The sequence below is a fragment of the Lagenorhynchus albirostris genome, chromosome 8, assembly GCF_949774975.1.
Source record: "Lagenorhynchus albirostris chromosome 8, mLagAlb1.1, whole genome shotgun sequence".
NCBI classification, from domain to species: domain Eukaryota; kingdom Metazoa; phylum Chordata; class Mammalia; order Artiodactyla; family Delphinidae; genus Lagenorhynchus; species Lagenorhynchus albirostris.
This window is the reverse complement of record NC_083102.1, coordinates 82,191,056-82,215,305: the sequence shown is the minus strand read 5'-3', so window position 1 is coordinate 82,215,305 and position 24,250 is coordinate 82,191,056. Positions and strand designations below refer to the sequence as shown.

The following is a 24,250-nucleotide window of genomic DNA, read 5'->3' as shown; positions in this document are numbered from 1 at the left end:
ATCAAAAAAGTAGAAATATATGAGATGAAGTAAATCAATGCAGATCATTATAAAATATCTATAAAGACAAACTGTTGAAAATAAGCACATTATAAAAGGGACATAGATATTATACACATAATAAAAAGATAATCATTTCCTTTCACCTGAAATCAGAATATTTTATTATTCTATAGCAAATAGGCATGTGCTCATTTGTCCTTCAACAAAATAGAGCCTATTGAATATTCTTTTCCTCCTGTAATAGAAAATTGCTTACGCCACTGGAGTCAATACAATTAAATGAATAACCAAAGTATATGACTAGCATAAAAATCTAAGCTAGATATCAGAATAAAAAACATAACTTTGTAGAACATATGCATTATCAGATCTCCCTGGAAAAAATATGCATAATTAGATTTTCACACAAAGGTTTTAAAACTCCAGTCATATCAGCAGGTTTTGAGTTCTAATGGAAAGTGGAATTGATGCAATTATGTTGAACAGTGGCAGGAAGCATGGCTTTTAAGAGAATCAGCTTAAACAAAAAAAATCCCAGTTGCATGTGCATTAAAGCTGTCAAGACTCTAAGCTAAAGATCTGCCCTCTATGCCAGCTAAACCCCTACCCGACTCTGGAAAGTATTGTAACTTTCTGAAGTCTTGCCAAGCCCTTTGCTTGAAAATAACATCTTAATTGGTTTCTACTAATAAAATTCAAAATGCTCTTTTGGTGATGATAATACACTCATTGTTTTATTCCAGCTTAATGTTCTGGTCTCCTGAAATGTTCTGAGTATTACTGTTCAGGGAAAAGAAAAAAAAATCCATGAGTTTGAATTTATGGAGCGACAATCTGGCTGGATAGACCAATAAAAGTTGGAAACTTTTGATGCCAGAAAGACTGCTTCTGAAAGGAATGGTTCTATTTAAACCTAGATTTGTAGATAATAGCAATGAGATTCCAATCTCTTCCCATTGTCTGCATCTTTATTACATAATAACATTTAGGTGTGAATACAGAACTAGGTGGATGATGTTTAGAGAACGCTTAAGGTTCTTACTGGCAACTGACAATTATCCAAAGAATCTTTCAAATCAAGAGATAATTTAAGTCATGAGGTTTTGTTTTTGCTTGAATTATGACAAATAGCATATATTTAAGAGGATGGAAAAGTTTTAAAAAGAGCTTCAAAATATTCACCACATCATATTATCAGAACTTTTGCATGCCTGGTCATCATCTTAAGTTTCTTCATTAAAATATTTTCAATCCAGTCTATTGAATGATTTGCATACATATAGACGTAACTCTAATTCCATAATGAAATTCAATGAAAATCTTTTTTATACAAGCCAATTTTATAATCACTTTACTACTACTCACTTCTTCATTAAAAAAGAAGTCCCTGTGTTAAGAATTACAGTTCTGTGGAACTGTAATAGTCTCTACCATTTAAAAGAAACTGTGGCCACATACACCACTTCTACCTGACCCAAATAAGCAAGGAAAGGAATACTAGGATGTTCTACTCCCCTTACTCTCAGTTTCTAATTTTGTTAGTGCTGTCTTAAAAGCTTCAGACCCTTGTATTCATCATAAAATTTCAACAATGAATGAAGTCCCAGCTTGGTGCACTTCACACAGTTTGTATAAAGTTATGTCGATTTACAAAAGAAAAAAGGGATTTTCTAATCTAAATTTTGCAAATTTCTCCTTTTTAGAAAGGAGAAGCTCATAATGAAAGATTATGTTTCATATGCTATAATTGGCACACTGCTAAGTCTTTGGTAATTGATGCTAACTATAGTCGCACTAGCCACTTGGGTTGGAAGACTTTACGGCTGTAAAAGAAGCAAATGTTGTAAACAAATTTAGGTATTTATTTTACAGTGCCTTTACATATTATTTTTTTCCATTCGCTCCCTTTAAGTTCCTGTTTTCTGTGCTAAGGATGGATTACCTCCTTCTGGCAGCAAGTCATTTTGTTCTCACTATTACTAGCCATAAATAATGGGAGGGAGGCAAAGCTCAAATACAGAAGCCACCAGAGTTTCTTGCCCTGGTCCTCAGCTCACGTGCACTAGCTATTACCGTATAACTAAGTGTTACAGTAACACTTAGAGTACTAAAGTGTTTGCCAAGCTAATTATCCAATTATTAAATGATAAATTTGTGCTAATTATAACTTTAAAGTAAGAAAACATATCAGTAACACATTGAAAACGATACCAGGAATACAACTCTTTTCTTCGCGACTTCTCAGTTTTTGTTATATGCACTTACAAGAGAACATATACTTAGAAAACACCAAAACGGTAATGAAATATAATTGATCTTTACCCACAGAGTATGTGTATACATGTATGTGTATGTAAAGATTGTGCATTTATCTTTACTCAGATATATATCCCCTCTCCATAATTCATTTATCTTTAGAAAGTGAAAATCTATACCAAGGAAAGAGGAAGTTTTTCATGAAAGAATTTAACAACTGTTTCTTTAGTGCTATTACTCCTAAAGAGACTGAAGGTTTTCTTTTCGCAGGATCAGCAGTCTGACCCTCTTCTTAGATAAATAGCAATTATCTTCTGTAAAATTATATTGCTTTGACTCCTTTGGCCTATCAATTCCATATAGGCTAGAGAATTGGCATTAGCTATTACATTATATATAAGCTTAAATATAAGCAATCTTATATCCAAAGTCTGGTATCTGCTAATTTTTTATAAGAAAATAGTTTCAGTAAAGTAGTAATTTAGGAATTAATTAGGTAGAATATTTTACCCTTTTATTATCAAGAATCTTAAATGCTAGAAAATGTTAAAGTTGAGAAAGGCAAGAATATTAGGCACTTTCACTGGCATCACTTCAAACCAGATCTTAAGGTTATTTTAATGATTGTTTCTTTCTAAGATAATACATAGAATACTCTGTTCTAAAGATTGACAAAGGGGAAAATGGAATCCTAAAGTACAGAGCACAGCAAGTGAAACTCTTGACTACAAAAGCAGTAACTTGGGGAAGGCAAGGCAAGGAAAGTATGTTCATTAACTTACATGAATTAGAAACAAAAATATGAACTTCTGGTATTTATGTATTGCCTCAATCTTTTCAAAGAAAATTTACAGGCATTTCTAATATGTTCAATATATTTGAAGCCTGACATATAATAATCCATAAATTACTGCTAAAAATCAGTAGTTAATTAAAAATGTAAGGTATGTTCAAGCTACAGTGTTGTGCATACTTTGAGGAAGCAAATAGCATGTGACAAATTTGCTAACATTGAAATGAATGGCCTGGCATTTCTGCAGATTTTGTAATATACATTTGCAGAATGTCTCTTATTCTCTACATAATTAGTTTTCTTTTTCCTATACCATTTCCCTCTTCCAGTCTTGTCTCTGTTAGCATCAAGCTGCAGATCCTTAGCCAAGACATTTAGCTCCTTGGGGCCTCCATGCCCACCTATTGCCTAAGCATTCTGTAATAAATGAGATAACATGTGGAAACTCTCCGAAAAGTAAAAAGCACCCTGCAGAAGTAAAATATTATTACTGAGTGCTCAAAGGCAGTTAATTCTTACTGAATAAGGAGGGAGTGTAGAAATGATTGTTTCTGAGCATGCATCTTGGAAATGTAGAATGTACTTGCCATCTTTTACAGCTCAGCACATTGTTTCATGGCTAGTGCTGCCCTAAAATAGCACATGGCTCAGCACTCAGCTCTGCCTTTTATATGCCCTTCTTGCCAACTCACACTCTGCCTTAGAAAATGTCTAACCTTTCTGTTCCTTGCTTTTAACTGTTTTCATTAACAGCAGAGGTTCTCAGTAACACATAAATGGAAATGCAGAAGGCAAAAGAGTCCTGGAGTTTGCCCAAAGCCTGCAGCTCTCTTTATGAATACTTTTATTTTTTGACAGTAATGGAACTAAAATAAAAATGACTGGATTTTTTTAACCTCATTATATAAGAGATATTTGGAAATTGAAAAAACTGAGTGTGTCTCAGTGCTATAGTTAGTTGACGCTGCAATGGTATCCATAAAAAAGAGCACCTGAATTTTTTTTTTCTTTAAAAGAAAGTATAGGCTATATTGAAGTTAGGGGGACACGCCCTGATAAACCTGTATACTGAGGTAAGGAGAGTGAATTATAAGTTTTTCTATAGTTATCCTTTGTCTGAGCTCAGATTTGCTCTCACAGCCACAAAAGGAGAACTCACCTACAGCAACAAAATAAACTTGTTCCAGAGGGTGATTCCCTCATCCTTACTTTGATGAAACTGAAATTGAAGAGGGAATTAGGAATGGTGTACAGAATGAGTTTTATTTCCTTTATTTTCAGGAAGGCTTGCTGTTCCACGAGAAGAGCAAAAATATACTGACACCCTTAACATGATAAAGTGAGTTATAGTGTGACTTCCTCAGAAAATGGTTTTTTATTTTAATTGTGATTTTTGTGGACCTTAAAACTAATTCTAGCAGCATCTGCAGAAACGGCTCTGGCTCTGGACTCTGACTGCTTGTGTTTTATCATGTCCCTTTCCATTCCTGTGACCTCAGGTAAGTTACTTTCTCTGTACCTCCATTTTATGAGGATGAAAATAGTGCCTAATTCACAGTGTTGTTAGAGAATAAAATGAGATAATGTGAATTATTTAGAATAGTGCCTGGCACAAAGGCAACATTAACGTTAGTGATTATTATTATAATGAATACAAATAAATTATCAAAATATTTTAGAAACACAGAAGACAAAATGGTAGCACACATCTATGAAGGATGGAAAAATGCATATATTTAGTTCTAGGTATATTTTTCTAAATCAAAACTGCAAAGAAAGTCTATGTAACGTATCCTATTATCCACACTTGTGAAAAACATATCCACATATTTGATCAACATGTAAAATGGATTTAAAATAATCTATCAAGCATCACTTGAGCCACCTTCATTTGACAGTTCAATCATAAATATTCACATGTATCTATGGATAATCATGGAATATGACGCATTTTTTCATGGAATTGCTATAGTTGGTTGACTAAATTAACAGAGCATATAAGCTCACTCTTCTGATTTCAGATTACTGAAGCATCCCTCTTTGTTCCCAACTGCAGGAACCTTGTACCTCTAGGAATGGCTTAACACCACAACATCATCTTTTGGCAACAGAATTAAGCTTATTGGATTCTGAGAAAACTCACCAAGAATTACTTTTTTATGACAGGAAAATATGTTTCCAACTCTTTTCTAAAAATCATTTAAAAAGAGATACACAGCATATCACTGTAATACATTTCTGTCCTAATATTTCCCAAGAGACATTCTTTGCTATACCTAAAACTTCTCTCCTCCAATTCAAGGCTATGAAACAGATTTTGTCTTATTTTGACTACTAGAGTCCCATGTCAATATATACCTTACGGCAAAATAGACATATGAATTTTTTGGTAATTTCTTCTCATTTTCTATTCCCACAGTATTTTACAACTGTTTTAACTTGCTCTTTACACCACAAATTTAGTGCTACTCTAAAGATTCTTTATGCTTTAGGTAACATCCAACTCACACTTGCATTCATCAATCCTTTCCTGAGTTCAGTGACTCTCTCACAGGGGAAGAATGCAAAGAGCTTCTTATTCACACAGCACCCCTTGTTGAGTTAGGTTTATTAAAACATGCAGGTGTTATTTGAGATGTTTAATTGACATTTAACTGAGACCACTGGCAGGGAAATTAAAGGAAATTGTAGTAACACAAGTTTTCCCAAGAACTAAGTATTTCAGAAGATTCAATACAACCAGAGTGAGCATTCTCCAAGATTAATGGAGTAATCAAGGCTTTATTTTTATCTCTTGGGCAACCAGTAGACAAACTGTTTTCAACAAATGTGCCTTGCAATGTTAATGCTACCAGAGTTCATAAAGAGGCAATTTATTGTTTTGAGTTTATTGTCCAATAACAATTTATCAGCTTTTGGATTCAGCCTACTAGTTCACAGGGGTCCTTTCATTTATTGTTTAATTAACTAAGCTTTCTGTCAAATGAGGCAGGTATTAAAAGATAAAAGAAGTTTTGTAAAATTCCATCATCTTTCATTTGTATACTATCAATGACCTGGAGACTTTGACAGCTTTATTAATTAAAATTCAGCACTAAAAGAAGGCAAAAAGAATCACAAAGTAAATAACTGAAAGAGCTTATAATCTTATGCAACCCTAGTCTCTACACTGAATACACTTGTTTCCCGATACAACTCACACTGACATTTTTATGTTTTTAAACCACTGTCATGCATATGTAAACTTTGGGCTGGAAAATTGGCCAATATTAGCTATGTATCCAAATAGCAAAAATCTTTATGGAGTTTTAATCTTTTAATTGTTTTTTTCTTTTGAGTTTTAGGTAATTAGTCACAGGCTTAAATGGGGTGAGGAACAGTTTAGTAGTAGAAAGTCTTTACTGAACATAGCAAGGAATTACTAGCAGTCACAAATAATTGACTTTTCTGCCATGCATTTAACTATCAATGAATTTATTTTTGAGCATTCATAGCTTTATAAAGCAATTTAAAATATTTCCATGGTTATCTTGATAACTCATAAGAGTTTAGAAACTCTAAAAAGAAAACTTGAAGTGGAGCCAGACAGCTGCCTATTCAGTAAAATGATATTCAGGCTTTTTGAAGCTTGTGTTTTATTGAGTGCACCTTAGTCTTATCCTACTTCTTTATTTCAGAATATTATCTTTCTAGATCTAAAAACATAAACAAAAATGATAATCCAGTATTTATCAGGATTACTTAAAAAAATAAGGTCTGATAACTTAGAGGTTTGTACTAACAAAACCAAAACATCCACATGACTGAATTAGTGCTTCTTTGCCAAAAAATCCACCTCTGGCACAGCAACCCACAATTAGGAGGGATCTCACAAATATAGAGCTTCTCCTTGAGGAGTGAATGGTTTGTGCCCCATATCAAGCACCCCAACCCTTGGGACTTGCACAGGAGACATGAGGCCCCATAATGTCTGGTTTTGAAAACAAAGGGGCTTATGTCCAGGAGACCCAAAAGGCTGCTGGGAAGTGAGATTCTGCTATTAAAGGGCTTTTACATACAGACAACTCGCCTTGGGACTCAGCACAAAAGTAGCAGTTTGAAAACCTCCTAGTCTATATGTGAAGGAAATTCATTTGCTAATCTTAAAGCATCTGCTGGAGGGGTAGTGGCCTTTTAGGACTCTCTCTGGGGATGGAGGTGTTGGTGGGTGACATTTTTTGTGTTCTCCCCTCTACCTGGCTAGTACCACCAGGCACATACAGTCACAGCACTTTCCTGCTGCTCTGCTAAATCTCTGGCATTCACGACCTGCCCTGTGTTCTCCTGTTGCCTTCTAAAGCTGGAAGTTGCATTACTGTACTCTTCTGCTCCATCTCTAAAGATAACATCTGCAGATGCATCATGACCCTGAGTTCTCCTGCTGCCTCGCTAAAGCCAGCGGGTGTGCACAGTCCACACAGGAGATGCACCCTGATCACCTGCCTCTGGTGGCCAGGGGAGCTTTCGTTTCTGGGCCCTACAGGACTGAAACAATCAGGGAGTCAGTTCTTGAAAGGCTACCACACCCAGGGCATTGAACAGACAGCAGAATGAAACACAACCCCAGTCTTTCTGTGAAAAAAGGCCTATTTTCTTGAGCTTCAACCTGAGGGGGAAACTTAAGGTTTGCCACACATCTAGAAGCTATGGAAGTGCTCTCAGGGAATGTAGGACAGGGAATGCCATCATTGTATTCTCCTCCCTTGGCCTCACTACAGCTCACTGGTGCCTCCCAGAAAGGAGTTTATACACTCGTCTGGAGCCCTGAGTTTTGCAACTGTCATCCAGGCGACACCTCCACATCACCTGATCTGGAAGACAGCAGGGCTTACATTTGTGGTCCCACAGAGCTGTATATATTTGCATACTTTAAAAGCTGCTACCTGAGGGTATTCTTTCCAATCAGCCTGAAACTAGGTGCTCTCTGAGATCCCTCCCTATGGAACACTGATGGGGCTTGGTACACCCTCAACATCTGTGACATACCAAAAATAAATCAGGCTGCTTAGACAATCACAGGGGTTTGAGAGACACGCAAGAGTTACTGCAAGGTTGAACAACAAGGTTCATCTCCTACATAAGACCACTCCTTTGAGACTGAGAGAGGTAGCTGTTTCATCTAATACATAGACACAATTACAGAGAGTCAAGCAAAATGAGGAAACAAGAATATGTTCCAAACAAAGAACAAAATAAAACCTCAGAAAAAATCTGAATTAAATGAAGACAAGTAATTTGTCTGATAAACAGTTCAAAGTACTAGTCATAAAGATTTTCACTGAATTTGGGAGAAGACTGGATGAACACAGTGAGAACTTGAACAAATACAGAAAAGATAATAAAGTACCAAACAGAAGTCTCAGAATACAAAAATGGAACTGAAAAATACACTAGAGGGGTTCAACAGCAGACTAGATGAAACAGAAGAAAGAACTGGTAATCTGGAAGACAGGGCAGTGGAAATTCACACAAACAGGGCAGCAAAAGAAAAAAAGAATTTTAAAAAGTTAAGATAGTTTACAGGACTTCTAGGACAACATAAAGAGAAACAGCATTTGCCTTACAGGGGTCCCAGAAGGAGAAGAGAAAAAAGACAGAAGATTTATTTGAAGAAATAATGGCTGAAAACTTCCCTAACCTGGGAAAGGAAACAGAATCCAGATCCAGGAATCCCAGAAAGTTCCAAATAAGAAGAACCCAAAGAGATCCACACCAAGACACATCATAATACACTGTCACAATTTAAAGATTGAGAAAGAATGTTAAAAACAGCAAGAGACAAAAAACAACTTGTTACATAGAAGGGAACACCCATTAGACTATCAGCAGAATTTTCAGCAGAAACTTGGCAGAACAGAGGGAATAGTGTGATATATCCAAGGTGCTGAACGGAAAAACTTCCAACCAAAAATACTCTACGCCACAAGGTTATCATCCTGAATTGAAGGAGAGATAAAGTTTTCCAGGCAGGAAAAAGCTAAAGGAGTTCATAACCAGTAAACTGGCCTTACATGAAAAGTTAAAGGGACTTTTTTAAGCTGAAAGGAAGTGGTACCAATTAGTAACAAGAAAACATATGAAAATAAAAATCTCACTGGTAAAGGTAACTATATAGTAAAGGTAGTGGATTAATCACTTATGAAGCTAGTGTGAAGGTTAAAAGACAAAAGTAGTAAAAATAACTATAACTATAATTAGTTAAGGGATACATAAACTAAAAAGATGTAAAATGTGATATCAAAAACATAAAAGGTGGTCAGGGGAGTAAAAGTATACAGTTCTAGAATGCATTCTAATTTAACTTGTTTTCAACTTAGAGTAGACTGTTATGTATATAAGCTGTTATATGTGAACCTCATGGTAACCACAAAGCAAAAACCTATAGTAGATACACAAAAGATGAGAAAAAAATCTAAGCATAACACTAAAGAAAGTCATCAAAACACAAGGGAAGGGGCTTCCCTGGTGGCGCAGTGGTTGAGAGTCCGCCTGCTGATGCAGGGGACACGGGTTCGTGCCCCGGTCCGGGAGGATCCTGTGTGCCACGGAGCGGCTGGGCCCGTGAGCCATGGCCACTGAGCCTGCGCGTCCGGAGCCTGTGCTCCGCAACGGGAGAGGCCACAGCAGTGAGAGGCCCACGTACCTCAAAAACAACAACAACAACAACAACAAACAAACAAAAAAAGAAACACAAGGGAAGAGAGTAAGAGAAGATGAAAGGAGCAGAGAAGAACTACAAAACAGCCCCAAAAAACAATTAGCAAATTTGTACATATCTATTAAACATTATTTTAAATGTAAAGGGAATAAATTCTACAATCAAAAGACAGAGTGGCTGAATGGATTAAAAAACAAGGCCCATCTACATGCTTCTTACAAGAGACTCACTTCAGACATAAGGACATACATAGACTAAATGTTAAGGGATGAAAAAAGATGTTTTATCCAAACAAAACCAAAAGAAAGATGGGGTAGCTATACTTATGTCAGACAAAATAGACTTTAAAATGAATAATGTAAAAAAAAAAAACCAAAGATGGTCATTACATAATGATAACGGGGTTAAACCAACAAGAAGATATAACATTTGTAAATATTTGTGCACCCAAAATAAGAGTACCTCAATATATAAAGCAAATATTAACAGACCTAAAGGGAGAAAATGACAGCAGTATAATAATAGCAGGGGACTTTAGTACCCCACTAAGATCAATGAATAGATCATCCAGACAGAAAATTAACAGAACATCAGTCTTAAATAACACATTAGACCAGAAAAATTTAACAGATGTATACAGAACATTCCATCCAAAAGCAGCAGAATACACATTCTTCTCAAGTGCACATGGAATATTTTCCAGGATAGATCATATGTTAGGTCATAAAACAAGTCTCAGTGAATTTAAGAAGACTGAAGTCAATTCAAGCATCTTTTCTGATTATAATAGTATAAAACTAGAAATCAATTACAAGAAAAAAAAGGAAAAAAAACCCACAAATATGTGGAGATTAAACAACATGCTACTGAACAACCAATGGGTCAATGAAGAAATCAAAAGAGAAATCAAAAAATAACTTGGGACACATGAAAATGGAAATACAAGAAATATAACACACCAAAATCTATGGGATAGAGCAAAAACAGTTGTAAGAGGGAATCATAGTGATACAGGCCTACCTCAAGAAACAAGAAAATATCAAATAAACCATCTAACTTTACATTTAAATGGACTAGAAAAAGAAGAATAAGCGAAGCCCAAATTAGTAGAAGGGAGGAAATAATAAAGATCAGTGTGGAAATAAATTAAACAGAGACTAAAAGACAACAGAAAAGATTAATGAAACTAAGATCTGGTTCTTTGAAAAGATAAACAAAATTTTTTTGATGCACCAAAGAGAAAAAGAGAGAGGGTTCAAATAAATAAAATCAGAAACGAAAAAGGAGACTTTACAGAAATACAAGGAATCACAGAAATACAAGGAACCATAAAAGACAACTATGAACAATTAAACACCAAGAAATTTGACAACCCAGAAGAAGTGGATAAATTTCTAGAAGCATACAATCGGCCAAGATTCAATGATGAGGAAATAGAAAATCTGAATAGACCAATTACTAATAAAGAGATTGAATCAGTAATTGAAAATGTCCCAACAAACAAAAGTCTAGGACCAGATGGCTTCTCTGGTGAATTCTACCAAACATTCAAAGAAGATTTAATATCTATCCTTCTTAAAACTCTTTTTTTTTTTCGGTATGCGGGCCTCTCACTGTTGTGGCCTCTCCTGTTGTGGAGCACAGGCTCTGGATGCGCAGGCTCAGTGGCCATGGCTCACGGGCCCAGCCACTTGCCGGCATGTGGGATCTTCCCGGACCAGAGCACAAACCCGTGTCCCCTGCATCAGCAGGCGGACTCAACCACTGCGCCACCAGGGAAGCCCTATCCTTCTTAAAACTCTTGCAAAAAATTGAAGAGGAGGGAATGCTTCCAAACTCATTTTATGAGGCCAGCATTACACTGATACCAAAGCCAGTAAAGGACACCAAACACACACACACAAATTACAGGCCAATATCCCAGATAAGCATAGGTGCAAAGATCCTCAACAAAATATTAGCAAACACAATTCAACAATACACTAAAAAGAGCATACACCATGATCAAGTGGGATTTATTCTAGGGATGTAAGGATGGTTCAACATCTGCAAATTAATCAACATAATATACCACATTAACGAAATGGAGAAAAATCACGATTGTCTCAAATAAATGCAGAAAAAGCATTTGACAAAATTCAACTTTCATTCACAATAAAAACTCAACAAAGGGGGTATAGAGGGAACATGCTTCAACATAATAAGGACCCTATATGACAAACCCACAGGTAACCTCATATTCAATGGTGAAAAGCTGAAAGCTTTTCCTCTAAGATTAGGAACAAGACAAGGATGCCCACTCTTTACACTTCTATTCAACATAATATTGGAAGTCCTAGCCGGTGCAATTAGGAAAGAAAAAGAAATACAAGACATCCAAATTGGAAAGGAAGAAGTAATACTGTCACTATTTGTGGACAACATGATTATATAAATTCATAAGACTTCACAAAAAAACTTTTAAAATGAATAAACTCAGTAAATTTTCAGGGTACAAAATCAATATTCAAAATTTGGATGCATTTCTATACACTAACAATGAACTATTAGAAAGAGGAATTAAGAAAACAATCCCCCCTTTATAATTGCATCAGAAAGAATAAAATACTTTATTTCTATTAATCAAAACCATTTTTATTATTCCAGATAGGAATCATGGATTAGGGCAAAGGATAAAGGGCCAAATGAATGCCGGTGAGTTTGTGCATTATATAAACCTTACCTAGTATCTTTGTCTTACATCACATTGACTAAACTTGAGTTGCATAGCCACTCATACTTGTAAAGAAATTTGGAGGACCAAGACAGCAAGGGAGCATCCCCACTTCTATCATCAATGAAAACACAGACTGCGGCTTTGGAAGACTCCATACACACTACCTCACTGGATCACTAGATAAACTCAGTGAAGTATGTATTCAGCACCTACATTGGTGCTATGAATTTTTGAGTGTTAGAATATTACTGTTTCCCATTATTTTCTGCTCTTACAAAAACCAGCCTGAGGAAGAATGCCTTAAATATTAAACTTTTAGTTGTGCATGGCCCAAGACCAAAGACAGAAGCAGGAGAGACTAATTTACCACAGGAACCATGGAGGAGCTTCTCTTTGTTTTGCTTTGAAAAGCAGCTATGAGAGGAGCTGAGTAAGGCATGATGACTAAATGTAATGTACTATCCTGGATGGGATCCTGGAACAGAAAAAGGACGTTAGGCTAAGGAGGCTTCCCTGGTGGCGTAGTGGTTGAGAGTCCGCCTGCCGATGCAGGGGACACGGGTTTGTGCCCCTGTCCGGGAGGATCCCACATGCCGTGGAGCGGCTGGGCCCGTGAGCCATGGCCGCTGAGCCTGCGCGTCTGGAGCCTGTGCTCCGCAATGGGAGAAGCCACAACAGTGAGAGGCCCGCGTACGGCAAAAAAAAAAAAAAACAACTAAGGAAATCTTAAAAAATGGACTTTATTTAATAGTAATATATAAATATTGGTCTATTAATTGTAACCAATGTACCATATTAATATAAGATGTTAGCAAGAGAAGAAACTGGGTGTAGGGTATATGGAAGCTACCTGTACTACCTTCTTAATTTTTCTGTAAATCTAAAACTCTTCTAAGAGTAAAGTTTATTTAAAAGGAAAAAAAGAGTAAATACCTAGGAATAAATTTAACCAAAGAGGTGAAAGACCTGTACACTGAAAACTATATACTGAAAGAAACTGAAGAAGAAACATGGAAATGAAAAGACATTCTGTGCCTATGCATTGGAAGAATTAATACAGTTAAAATGTCCATATTACCCAAAGCAATATACAGATTCAATGCAGTCCCTATCAAAATTCCAATGACATCTTTCACGGAAATTGAACAAACAATTCCAAAATTTGTATGGAACCACAAAAGACCCTGAATAGCCAAGAAATCTTGAGAAAGGAGAATAAGGCTGGGATATCATGCACCCTGATTTCAAACTATATTACAAAATTTTAGTAATCAAAAGTGTATGGTATTGGCATAAAAACAGACACATAGGTAAATGTAACAGAACACAGAGCCCAGAAATAAACTCAAGCATACACGGTCAATCATTTACAACAAAGAAGCTAAGAATATACAATGGGGAAAGGACAGCCTCCTCAATAAATGGTGTTGGAAAAACTGGACAGCCCAATGCAAAAAAAAAAAAAAAAAAGAATCCAGACTATTATTTTATAGCATACACAAAAATGTACTCCAAATGGATTAAAGATTTAAAAGTAAGACCAGAAACAAAAAACTCTTAGAAGACAACACAGGAAATAAGTTCCTTGACATCAGTCTTGGCGACGATTTTTTGGGTCTGACTCCAAAAGCAAAGGCAATAAAAGCAAAAATCAACAAATGGAACTATATCAAAGTAAAAAGCTGCTGCACAGCAAAAGAACCCACCAACAAAATAAAAAGGCAACCTTCTGAATGGGAGAATATATTTGCAAAACATATTATATATACAATAAGGGGTATTACCCACAATATATAAAGGCCTCATACAACTCAATAGCAAAATTACAAATAATTCGACTAAAAAATGGGCAGAACATATGAATAAACATTTTCCAAAGAGTCTTACAAATGGCCAAGGAGCACATGAAAAGATACTCCACATCACTCATCTTCAGGGAAATGCAAATCAAAATCACAATGAGATAGCTCACCTTAGACCACACCTGTCAGAATGGCTACCAACAAAAAGACAAGAAGTAAGTGTTGGTGAGATTGTGAAGAAAAGGGAACCCTTGTGCACTGTTGGTGGGAATGTAAATTGCTGCAGCAACTATAGAAAACAGTGGGGAGGTTCCTCAAAAAACTGAAAATAGAATTACCATATGATTCAGTAATTCCACTTCTAGGTATTTATCCAAAGAGAATGAAAACCCTAACTCAAAAGATATATGAACACCCAAGTTCATTGCAGCATTATTTAAAGTAGCCAAGATATGGAAACAAGCTAAGCTTCCGTCAATGAATGAATGGATAAAGAAGATATGGTATGCATATACAATGGAATATTATTCGCCCACAAAAAAGAATGAAATCTTGCTATTTGCAACAACATGGATGGCCCTTGAGGGCATTATGCTAAGTGAAATAAGTCAGACAAAGACAAAAACTGTATGATCTAATTTATATATGGCATCTTAAAAAAAAAAGAAGTCCAAGTCTTAGATACAGAGCACAGATTGGTGGTTCCAGAGGCAGGGCGTGGAGGGTGGGCAAAATTGGTGAAGGGGTCAAAAGATATAAAACTTCTGGGTATAAAATAAATACGTTATGGGGATATAATATATAGCATGGTGACTACAATTAATAGTACTGCATTTGAAAGTTGCTAAGAAAGCAAATCTTAAAGTTCTCATCACAAGAAAAATAATTTTTGGAACTTTCTACAATGACATATGGTAACAACCTGCTGCAGTAACCATTCTGCAGTGCATACAAATATCGCATCATTATGTTGTACACCTAAAACTAATACAATGTTATATGTCAATTATATCTCAATAAAAATGTAAACAAAAGAGAAAAGAATATCTCATTTTTAAATAGAAACAATATTTAACACATTTAAAGTAGTCATCAGATTTCGTATCTATTCAAATATAGACAATATTTCCATTTTTCTGAAGCTCAGCACCTTTTCTTAAAATTACATGCAACTGATATCTTCTGTCAAATTATGGAGTATTTATTCCTGATTTTGTAAAAGATTACATGCTAAAATTTCTTCTTGATAAAGCAGAATCTTTTCAACAATTATTTCCCTTGCATATTAGCAAGCAAAACAAGTTTTGTCTATTTATATACATAGCCTCGCCTTTCCTTATGACCTTTATTGATCTTAAAGATTTTCTGGAAAAAAAAATATACAATAATGTTATGAAATGTGAATTTGTCAAACAATTGGAATTTTTTCAAGAAAAATTCAACTCAAACAAAAATAATTTGCATGAACGTTTTATTCATTTGAAAAGGTATATGGCAAAAAATAAGAATTATAAAAATTATGAAATGCAATATCTAATAGGAGTCACAGTTCTTTTTTTATTTTTTGTTGTGGTACGTGGGCCTCTTACTGTTGTGGCCTCGCCCGTTGCAGAGCACAGGCTCCGGATGCGCAGGCTCAGCGGCCATGGCTCACGGGCCCAGCCTCTCCGTGGCAAGTGGGATCTTCCCGGCCGGGGCACGAACCTGTGTTCCCTACATCGGCAGGCGGACCCTCAACCACTGCGCCACCAGGGAAGCCCAAGTCACTGTTCTTTTAACATGCAAGATTTATCTAGCACAAATATAACTAATTAATAACACCTGAAGTACATTCTCCCATAGTAGTGATGACCATCTGGTTGACCTTGCACTAGATGAATAGGGAAGGCAAATCTGTAAATCATTGTTTCCCAAATGTTATCACCACCACAAGAAGGGATGGAATTTGGATGGGAGAAGAGATCTCTTATTTCACCCACCTTTAAATTGACTGTGATTCTTAATTGGACAGTAAGACAAGACTGAGAGGATTCTTCTAATGTGTCACTCAGAAATTTTTAATTATGAAATAAATGACAGTATATATCTGTATATATTTAAATTAACATATATTCATATATATGTCAACCTTGTACAAAGTTCTATATTTTGATGTTAAGACTAAACCATTTTGGAAGAAATTTAGTAACCTATTCAGTGCGATACTCAGAGAAGTCATAATAAGATCAAAGAGACACTTTAAGTGATAAGAAATTTGGAACAGGATCTCAAGCAGGTTCACTGTCAAATCTCTTAAGAAAATTAATATGAATTAATGATTAAAATATATACATTTTAACAATTGGCTTTGCTCAAGGTACTTTTCCAATGATACTTTGTCTATTATACAGTTCATTTTTGGAGTTTTTTTGGTATTAATTTAGAAACCGTGGCATTTCATTATGCTTGTTGATATATCTCTTTAAAACAGTATTCAAATTAAGTGAATTCTATCTCTCTAATTATTTCCTAGTAAGACTCTTGGGAAGAATAAAATAGGAATTATAAGACTTTCAGATCATTAGCTTATCTAATCATGCTGTATTCTGCATATGTTATAAATTAAAGTATTATTCTATAAGAATCTGTTTTGAGATTAAGAGCATTTAAAATTTTAGATATGCAGAATTTTAAAAAGCCCATCATAATTTCTAGTCACTTTGTAAATAGCAGTCACTGTCCTACATGGTATTGAAGTTTGGTTTTAAAAGACTGTATTAATTTCCTCTGTAAAAGGTAAATTGTAATTGTCTTTTCAAACACAGACCTAATGAATTATCTCTACTGACACACTTGTTTTTAATGTTTACATATTTTGGTTTAAGTTTCAGTTAAAAGAAGTTCTATTAGTTTCAAAGTAATAGAGAGAGCAAGTTTAGATACCTCATCTATGAGACCACTCCATCTTCCTATATGCTGAGAGAAATACAGAAAACTGGGGAGAAATTGTACTGTTCCTTAATGCCTTTCTTTTTTATTTGATTAGGTAATTCATAGTTCTCAACTTAGGAGAAGAGGTGTTGGCAGGCTGCAAGATTTGTTAGTAATTAAAAAAAAAAAAAGATACTTCAAAGGTCTGTTTTTCCTTTCTTCCCAACTTAACTGGATAGCCATGGGTTTCTGAGGGGAATGCCTAACTCAGAAGCTAAGGAAACAAGTAGAAGCTCACACACTCTAAGTTCTAAATAAGGCCCCTTCAGTGCTTATGATGACCTTGGGGAAAGCACTTGGTGGTTTCAGAAAGAAAGAGAAAAGGATAGCCATTTGAGTGATAAGTGTCAGTCATACTGCTGTTTGACATTCAAGATAGAGTTTCAAAGACATCCTGCTACATAAGGCTTGAGAGTATACTATTTCTCAAATGAATGAAAATATGCCCAGTGACACTGAGGTTTACGCAGAGACAGAGCTGAAAGAAGTAATAAAAATATAAATGACCTGACTGGCAGGATGATCTTCCTGCCTGATCCATTTCTTTCTTTCTTTCTTTTTTTTTTTTTTTTTGCGGTACGCAGGCCTCTCACTGTTGTGGCCTCTCCCGTTGCGGAGCACAGGTTCCGGACGCGCAGGCTCAGCGGCCATGGCTCACGGGCCCAGCCGCTCTGCGGCATGTGGGATCTTCCCGGACCAGGGCACGAACCCATGTTCCCTGCATCGGCAGGTGGACTCTCAAACACTGCTCCACCAGGGATGCCCTCTGATCCATTTCTTATTCCATCTGTCCAATTAGTATGCGTTACGTGACTGACCAAAATCATCCATCTACAAGTCATTTGAACTATATACATTAAAGCTCATGCGCACATTTGGCAAACCATACCCTCAGAGGACCATAAGCCTTTCATGTTTGTGAAAATTTGAAATCACACTCGTTTCCCTAAGCTTCTGAAGAGAACATCTGCATACAACAGCAATCAAAATATTGCAATATTTCCGACTATTCTTTTAGGTCCTTTTCAATTAATTAGGAGACTTTGCCAACCTCAGGAACTCCTCATGGAAATAGAAGAAACACCAGTAGAACAAAGTATGGAGAGACCAGTTTTGAGGCTAAGGCCCAATATGTATTATAAAAAATTGTAATAATTAAACTTGCATAGCTCTTTCTGCTGATGAGGATTAGCAGTTAAGGGGTGTTCCTCAACAAAGCCAAGTGACTACTAAGATCAAAGACCTTAGGCTTTGAGTTCTTCACCATCTCCTCATATGCGTGCATGCAAACACAGAAGAAACTTCAGAAAGGGCAGAATATACTTCAAGCATTTTCATAAACAAATGCAAGAGAGGCTTTTGTCTATTAACCAATAATTTAAAATAGCTGTCATCCAAAAAGCTGTCCACTAGATATTTTTAAAGCTAATCAATACTCAATAATATTTTACTGTCTTTAGTAATTTTTGAATCTGGATAAGAAAAAATACTTCAAATAACATTGTCCTCAGAGTGTTTATCAACTTTCTTACCATCAAATGTTAAGTAAACTCTTGCTTGGGGCTGAGATGATCCTTTTACACAGGTAGAACAAACAAATACTCCAACCAAGACCCAAATTGCCTGGAATGCCATTTCTTCAGATTTGCAAGTTAATATCCAAGGGAAAGTACCTTTAAAATAAAGATAACAAGTTTGTTATATTTCACTTCACATATTAGGAGCACACCCCCCCTTCCCACCACACACGCAAAACCAGCAATCTAGACAGAGCACTCTATTCACAAAAGACACAGCTGAACTTTTACAGTCATGCAAACAGTAGGAGGTGCTGTGACTGTTTCTTAGATGTGAAAATTTGGATTTGATTTCATTTGTGTCTGGAAGTCTTTGTTAAAAATGAAATTATTTCATCTTCCAGCAAAATAATGCTAATATTAAACAAGGCAGCCAGGAAAAAGTTACTGATTCCCAAAGGAAAAGCCAATATTTAAACTTATTTTTCGCTTTAAAAAACACATTACATTGAAAAGACTTGAGAATGGTGCAAATAGGTATTAGTGGATGAAAACTTCTCTTTCTACCATAAATATAGTAGCAGTAGGAAAATCCCACATGAACATTCACTTCCACACACTCATTAGCTCTTTTGGAGTAACCATCTCTGAAATGATATTTCTACACAGAGATCTACTAGTGCTCAATCCTTGATCACTGGAATTAGTTATCTGCCAGTTTATACAGATGACCATACAGCTGTTAAATGATGTAGATGAGGTAACCATGGATTTGTGCCAAATTCAAACCAATGACTTAGTGGTGAGCAATCCAGTGAACCATATATCCCTCAATGCATATTTAAAATAAATCGACTAGAAAGTGGGCTGTCAAAATGTCAAAAGATAAATCAGAGAGACAGGTATTACTGTTTGAAACTGTAGCTATAAAATTGACACATGCTATTAACTAATGTCTGAATAACAAAGATCAGGTAATGTGGAACTTCATATCTATAGGAGCTCTAGTGGCCACAATATGCAAAATAAACTCAGGACCATAAAAGAAACCCCATCATTTTGAATCTACCACAATTATACAATAAGATGACATGACAGAGTTTAATCTAGAAATTTATTTTTACAAGTTACAACAATACTGATCTTCAATATTATGTGGCTTTTAAAATTAAAATTTTACCACTAATTTTATTCAATAAAGAAATGCCACTAAAATTTGAAAAGTAACAGAAGCAATAGAAAAGCTTTAGTAATACAGAAGGAAAGGAACAATTAAACCGAACATGCCATTGTAAACAAAAATTATAAGTTGATTTCCTAGGTGGTATATATGTTATAAGAGGCAGAAACAAAATTGCATGCTTCTTTTACCACACAGATGGAGGAAACCCTAGAGATGTTTGTGTTGGTAATTTTCAAAAGAAACACTTTCTTCCTGCTTCCACAACCTCTTCACCTTGTCATCCCTAAATTAACTTAGAAGAAAATTGATTTTATAGGGTGACTTTCCCTTAGTAATTTACTCCCTGGTTTTGTTGACTTTATGTATAAAGACCCCCACACACAAAGCTATAAATATGCCTAAACTTTGTCTCTTTATTAAGCAGGCTGATAATAATCACGAATTTCTACATATTGCTATTAACAATATCTTATCTGATATGCCTCCACGAGAGCTACATATGCCACAAATTGCAAAGAATAATATTGGAGATGAAATGACAGGTCAAGTGGAGTGAGTATACAGAGCAATGTGATTTCAAGCCAACCTAGAGCTGAGAAGGGATTGAAAGCCAAGTGTCTCATACACGTCCCCGCCCCTCATATTTTATGACTTCTTCCCTTTAACTCAAACACTTAAGACATGCTGCTTGTTGTTTTCACTTGTACTGATTGAACACTAATAACACGTAAGAAAAGGACTCTTTTATAAAATCCTCTCGAGTAATTTTGCCTTAGAAGGCAGGGAAATACTCAGCTTTAAACTCTCCGCAGGTGTCACAACCTAAAGAAACAATTCCAGCCGGGCTCTCAGCAAGGGAAACACTTCCATGACAAACTGCATGCGCTCTTAAGAAAATATCCAGACCTGAGCACACTGATGTGTGAAAAGTCTATACCCAGACCCAAAAGTTATATTTTTCTAAATTTGTAATGCTGAAAACAACGAATCCAGCTTACCGATGTGGGACGAGATCAGCACGGAAAAGTCAATTTGCTACAGGTTTGGATCCGCGTGTTTGTAGACCTTTTCCCCAAAGACCGTAATTTCTAGGGCGTCCCAGAGGTGAAATTCTTTCTTCCCGGTCCTCTGAGTTTCTTTGTAAAGGAATCCTCAGCGTTGCAGTGGCGCGGCACCGGGAGCCCTGCTCTGCGTCGCTCAATCAAGCACTATGAAGTGAATGGAAAGTGGCCGGCGCATGGGGCGAGCGCTCGGGTGTCCGATTACAGCGACGCGGCGCGCGGCTCTGGCTGCCCCAGCGCGCCGCCCAGCCGGCTCGCTTCACCCGCCCAGCACACTCGGCCGCATCTCCACCCGCCGCGAGGCCCCACCCAGAGCGCGCCCGCGAGAGGGTGGCAGGGAGCCGCCAGGGCGGGGCCGACCCCAGGACAAGCCGCCCTAGAGATACAGGAATGCGCCGCAGCAGTCTGGGGGACGAACTGAACACCTCTGCTGCTTTCGCGCTCTGCAGTGGAGTGAACAACTTAAAAGGGTGTGCTCCAAGGTTTTTGTTTGTTACCGGCTGCTCTTGGAAGGCATTCAAGATTAAGCTTGGCCTTAAATATCAAAGTGCAAAGCAGCTTTTGCAAGAGAAGGATCACTAAATCCTTTTAAGGCAAAGAGATGCGTTTTTAAAAGGGCACGAGTCTCGTTCTTTTCCCGTAGAAAATTTTCTAAAACCGGTCGAGATAAACCAACAGCCTCATCGCAGATGCTTATCCTTTTAATGGGTATTGTTTCCTATTGTTTCCTTAATGTCCGAAAGGCAGTAACTCTGTTGACCTCACCACGTTGACTCATAATACAGTACTCTACCTCCACCCTCCCAGATATTACCAAAACATAATTACAAGAAATTATTTCACAGTTTTGTAAAGGAAGGCTGTTCTGAACTATGCCAGCAGATAGAGGTTTACAAATCTAGGCCTCAGGGGGTATATTTCAGCACTACTTTCAGATAAACTTGTTAAACTCTGGAATGTCTTTGATGTTTAAGTGAAAATTATTTCTCCGGATCACAATGAGCTACATACTTGAACTTCGGGAGAAATGAGCTTCGACCTCCATAAAATGAGCAGGTACTTGCTTAAAAATCACTGTGGGCTACAGCCCAGCAGATGTCACTATACAGAGGGAACATGGAGTGTAATTTCTCCACCTTGTTCCTCATAATTTTCTTTATGAAGTAAAGCAGATTACTAAATTCTTATAAACTATCATAGAAAACACTTCTGAAAGTGCAAAATCTTTGATGGAGTGGGACAGCTGAACTAAATCTCAGGTAGGAGGAAGTGAAGAAGTGATTAAGACATATCTTTCATGTATCTAAGCACCACTTGTTATGTCGACATAAGCCATGTCCCTAACTCTTTCTGTATAGCTGAGATATGAAGGGATCATGTCAAATAAGAATGCAAATTTAAGTGTTCAAAAATTATATTCCAGGGCCAATATTATCTTTAAACACAACTATGTTTATGAAAGAAATTTCCAATTCAGTGGATGTGTTCTTTTAAAAAAATCTAATACAGTTAAATTATTTTTTGTGATAATTAGTGCAATAAAAATGTGAGTAGCTCCTTGACATAAGTTTGTAATAATGAATTTAACCCACAAAACATCTGACAGTATCAAAAAACCAGATGCAAACATGAGTAAGCACTATGCATGGTTTTCTCTGAAATACTTCTGAAACTGATTAAGACCCAAGTTATACTGACCACTATTATCTTCCTACTGATGCCTGAGTCAGCATTTGTAAATTAGGAAGACAGGGAATAAGTCATTAAGAAAGAAGAATGCTATGAGCTTTAACAAATTATGTAATTCTTAATTTCAAAACGTGGAGTCATTAGACACTGATTAATCTATAAATCTATGTAAAGTAGAATATATTTACACATTTATTTTTCAGTTTCAGGGAACTGAGATGAAGAAATGCAAGGTAAAATGCATGTCAAATGGTGTTTTTACAGGGGAGTTTACTACCAAACTCAATTTATAAAAACCCAAAGCATTATCTCAGTCTCTCATATATACTCAAAAGGCTTTAAGAAAGTGTGACAAATAGTTTCGATTTAACTACAGTCTATGAAACTTGTGCTGTGATTCCCTCTATCTTTCTTGAATAAACTTCTTTTCTATGCATTTAATTGAATTGTATGCCTAGTACTGAGACACTGAATGCTATTTGCTTAGTACTCAGACATTTACCATTGGCCGCACCTCAAAATAAGTCATGAAAATATTGATAGGCATTAGCCAAGGCAGATTCAAGCACAAGGACGCAATTACTTCTCATGTTTGATTGAAACTTGGGCCATATAGTGAAATTCTAACAGTGGCACTAAGTTCCCATAGCAAGATTTTTCTCTGCTCCCCTTTCTCCAAACTGCTTAGGAGCCTAAAACACCTTGACAGGACTTATATAAGAAACATTGCTGGCCAGTGCTACTTTTCTCCCATGCAGTCTTTGACTCTTACAGGTGGGAAAGTCCTTACAGGTGGGAAACAACATGAGCTAATTGTGTAAGCTAATTTGGGAAAGGTGGACACTACATGGATGTACAAGAGTAATGACACAATTAAATTTCGAGGCTACTAATTACAAATTTTGCCCTCATCAAAATGTCTGGGGAAAAAATATCCAAGTTAAAATACTAGAATCACTCTCATTGAGATGTTATAGAAATGTTATAGAACCTTGTACACTGAAGTTTCTCTATTGAAGTATAGTGACTTTATTTTTTAATATTTTATATTTTTGGTGGTCCTTAAAAATACTATTTAACTTAAACTCTTGGACTGATTTTGAGTAATGTACTCATCTTTTTTTTTTTTAATGAGTTGTACAGCTATGAATTCTCTTATTTCAAATTTAAAGAAAAGAGATCATTTTCAGATTTTCTCCATCATACAGATAACCTATATAAATAAACTTTACCTCAAGAATCTCAGTCCTTCAGAGATTGAAAGTTGTCCTCTTATTAGTTATAATTAGTATTTGTCACAGGAGAAGATAGTTCATGTATATTCTAGTCATTTTGCATATTATATGAACAGCATTCTTAAATGAAGTTACTATTTTACATATGAGAACATTGAAGGTTTGCCCAAAGTCACATGGATAGTAAATATTGGACTAGAAAGAGAAACTGGGCATGACTGACTCATCATTTCATTTTTTTCAATATGAACCTGAGCAACGGTTACACTTGCTTCTTCTCTTTAATTCTCCTCTCCTCTTTACCTCTCCTCTCTCCTATCTTCCTCCT

The 24,250-nt window shown here is 36.2% G+C and overlaps 1 protein-coding gene across 2 annotated transcripts in view; it reads right to left on the bottom strand.

The window, feature by feature from the left end:
* SEMA3C (semaphorin 3C) overlaps positions 1-21,138 on the bottom strand; it is a 187,015-nt gene extending 165,877 nt beyond the window's left edge. The window contains exons 1-3 of one of the 2 annotated variants that reach the window (XM_060157200.1): positions 20,936-21,138; positions 20,126-20,229; positions 18,770-18,910 (exon numbers count right to left, since the gene is read on the bottom strand). In XM_060157200.1, coding sequence (XP_060013183.1) covers positions 18,770-18,872 — 103 coding nt within the window. In that variant the 5' untranslated portion in view covers positions 18,873-18,910; positions 20,126-20,229; positions 20,936-21,138. The remainder of the gene's footprint in view (positions 1-18,769; positions 18,911-20,125; positions 20,230-20,935) is intronic. The other variant, XM_060157199.1, reaches the window with a different exon arrangement.
* Positions 21,139-24,250: the final 3,112 nt, after the last annotated feature.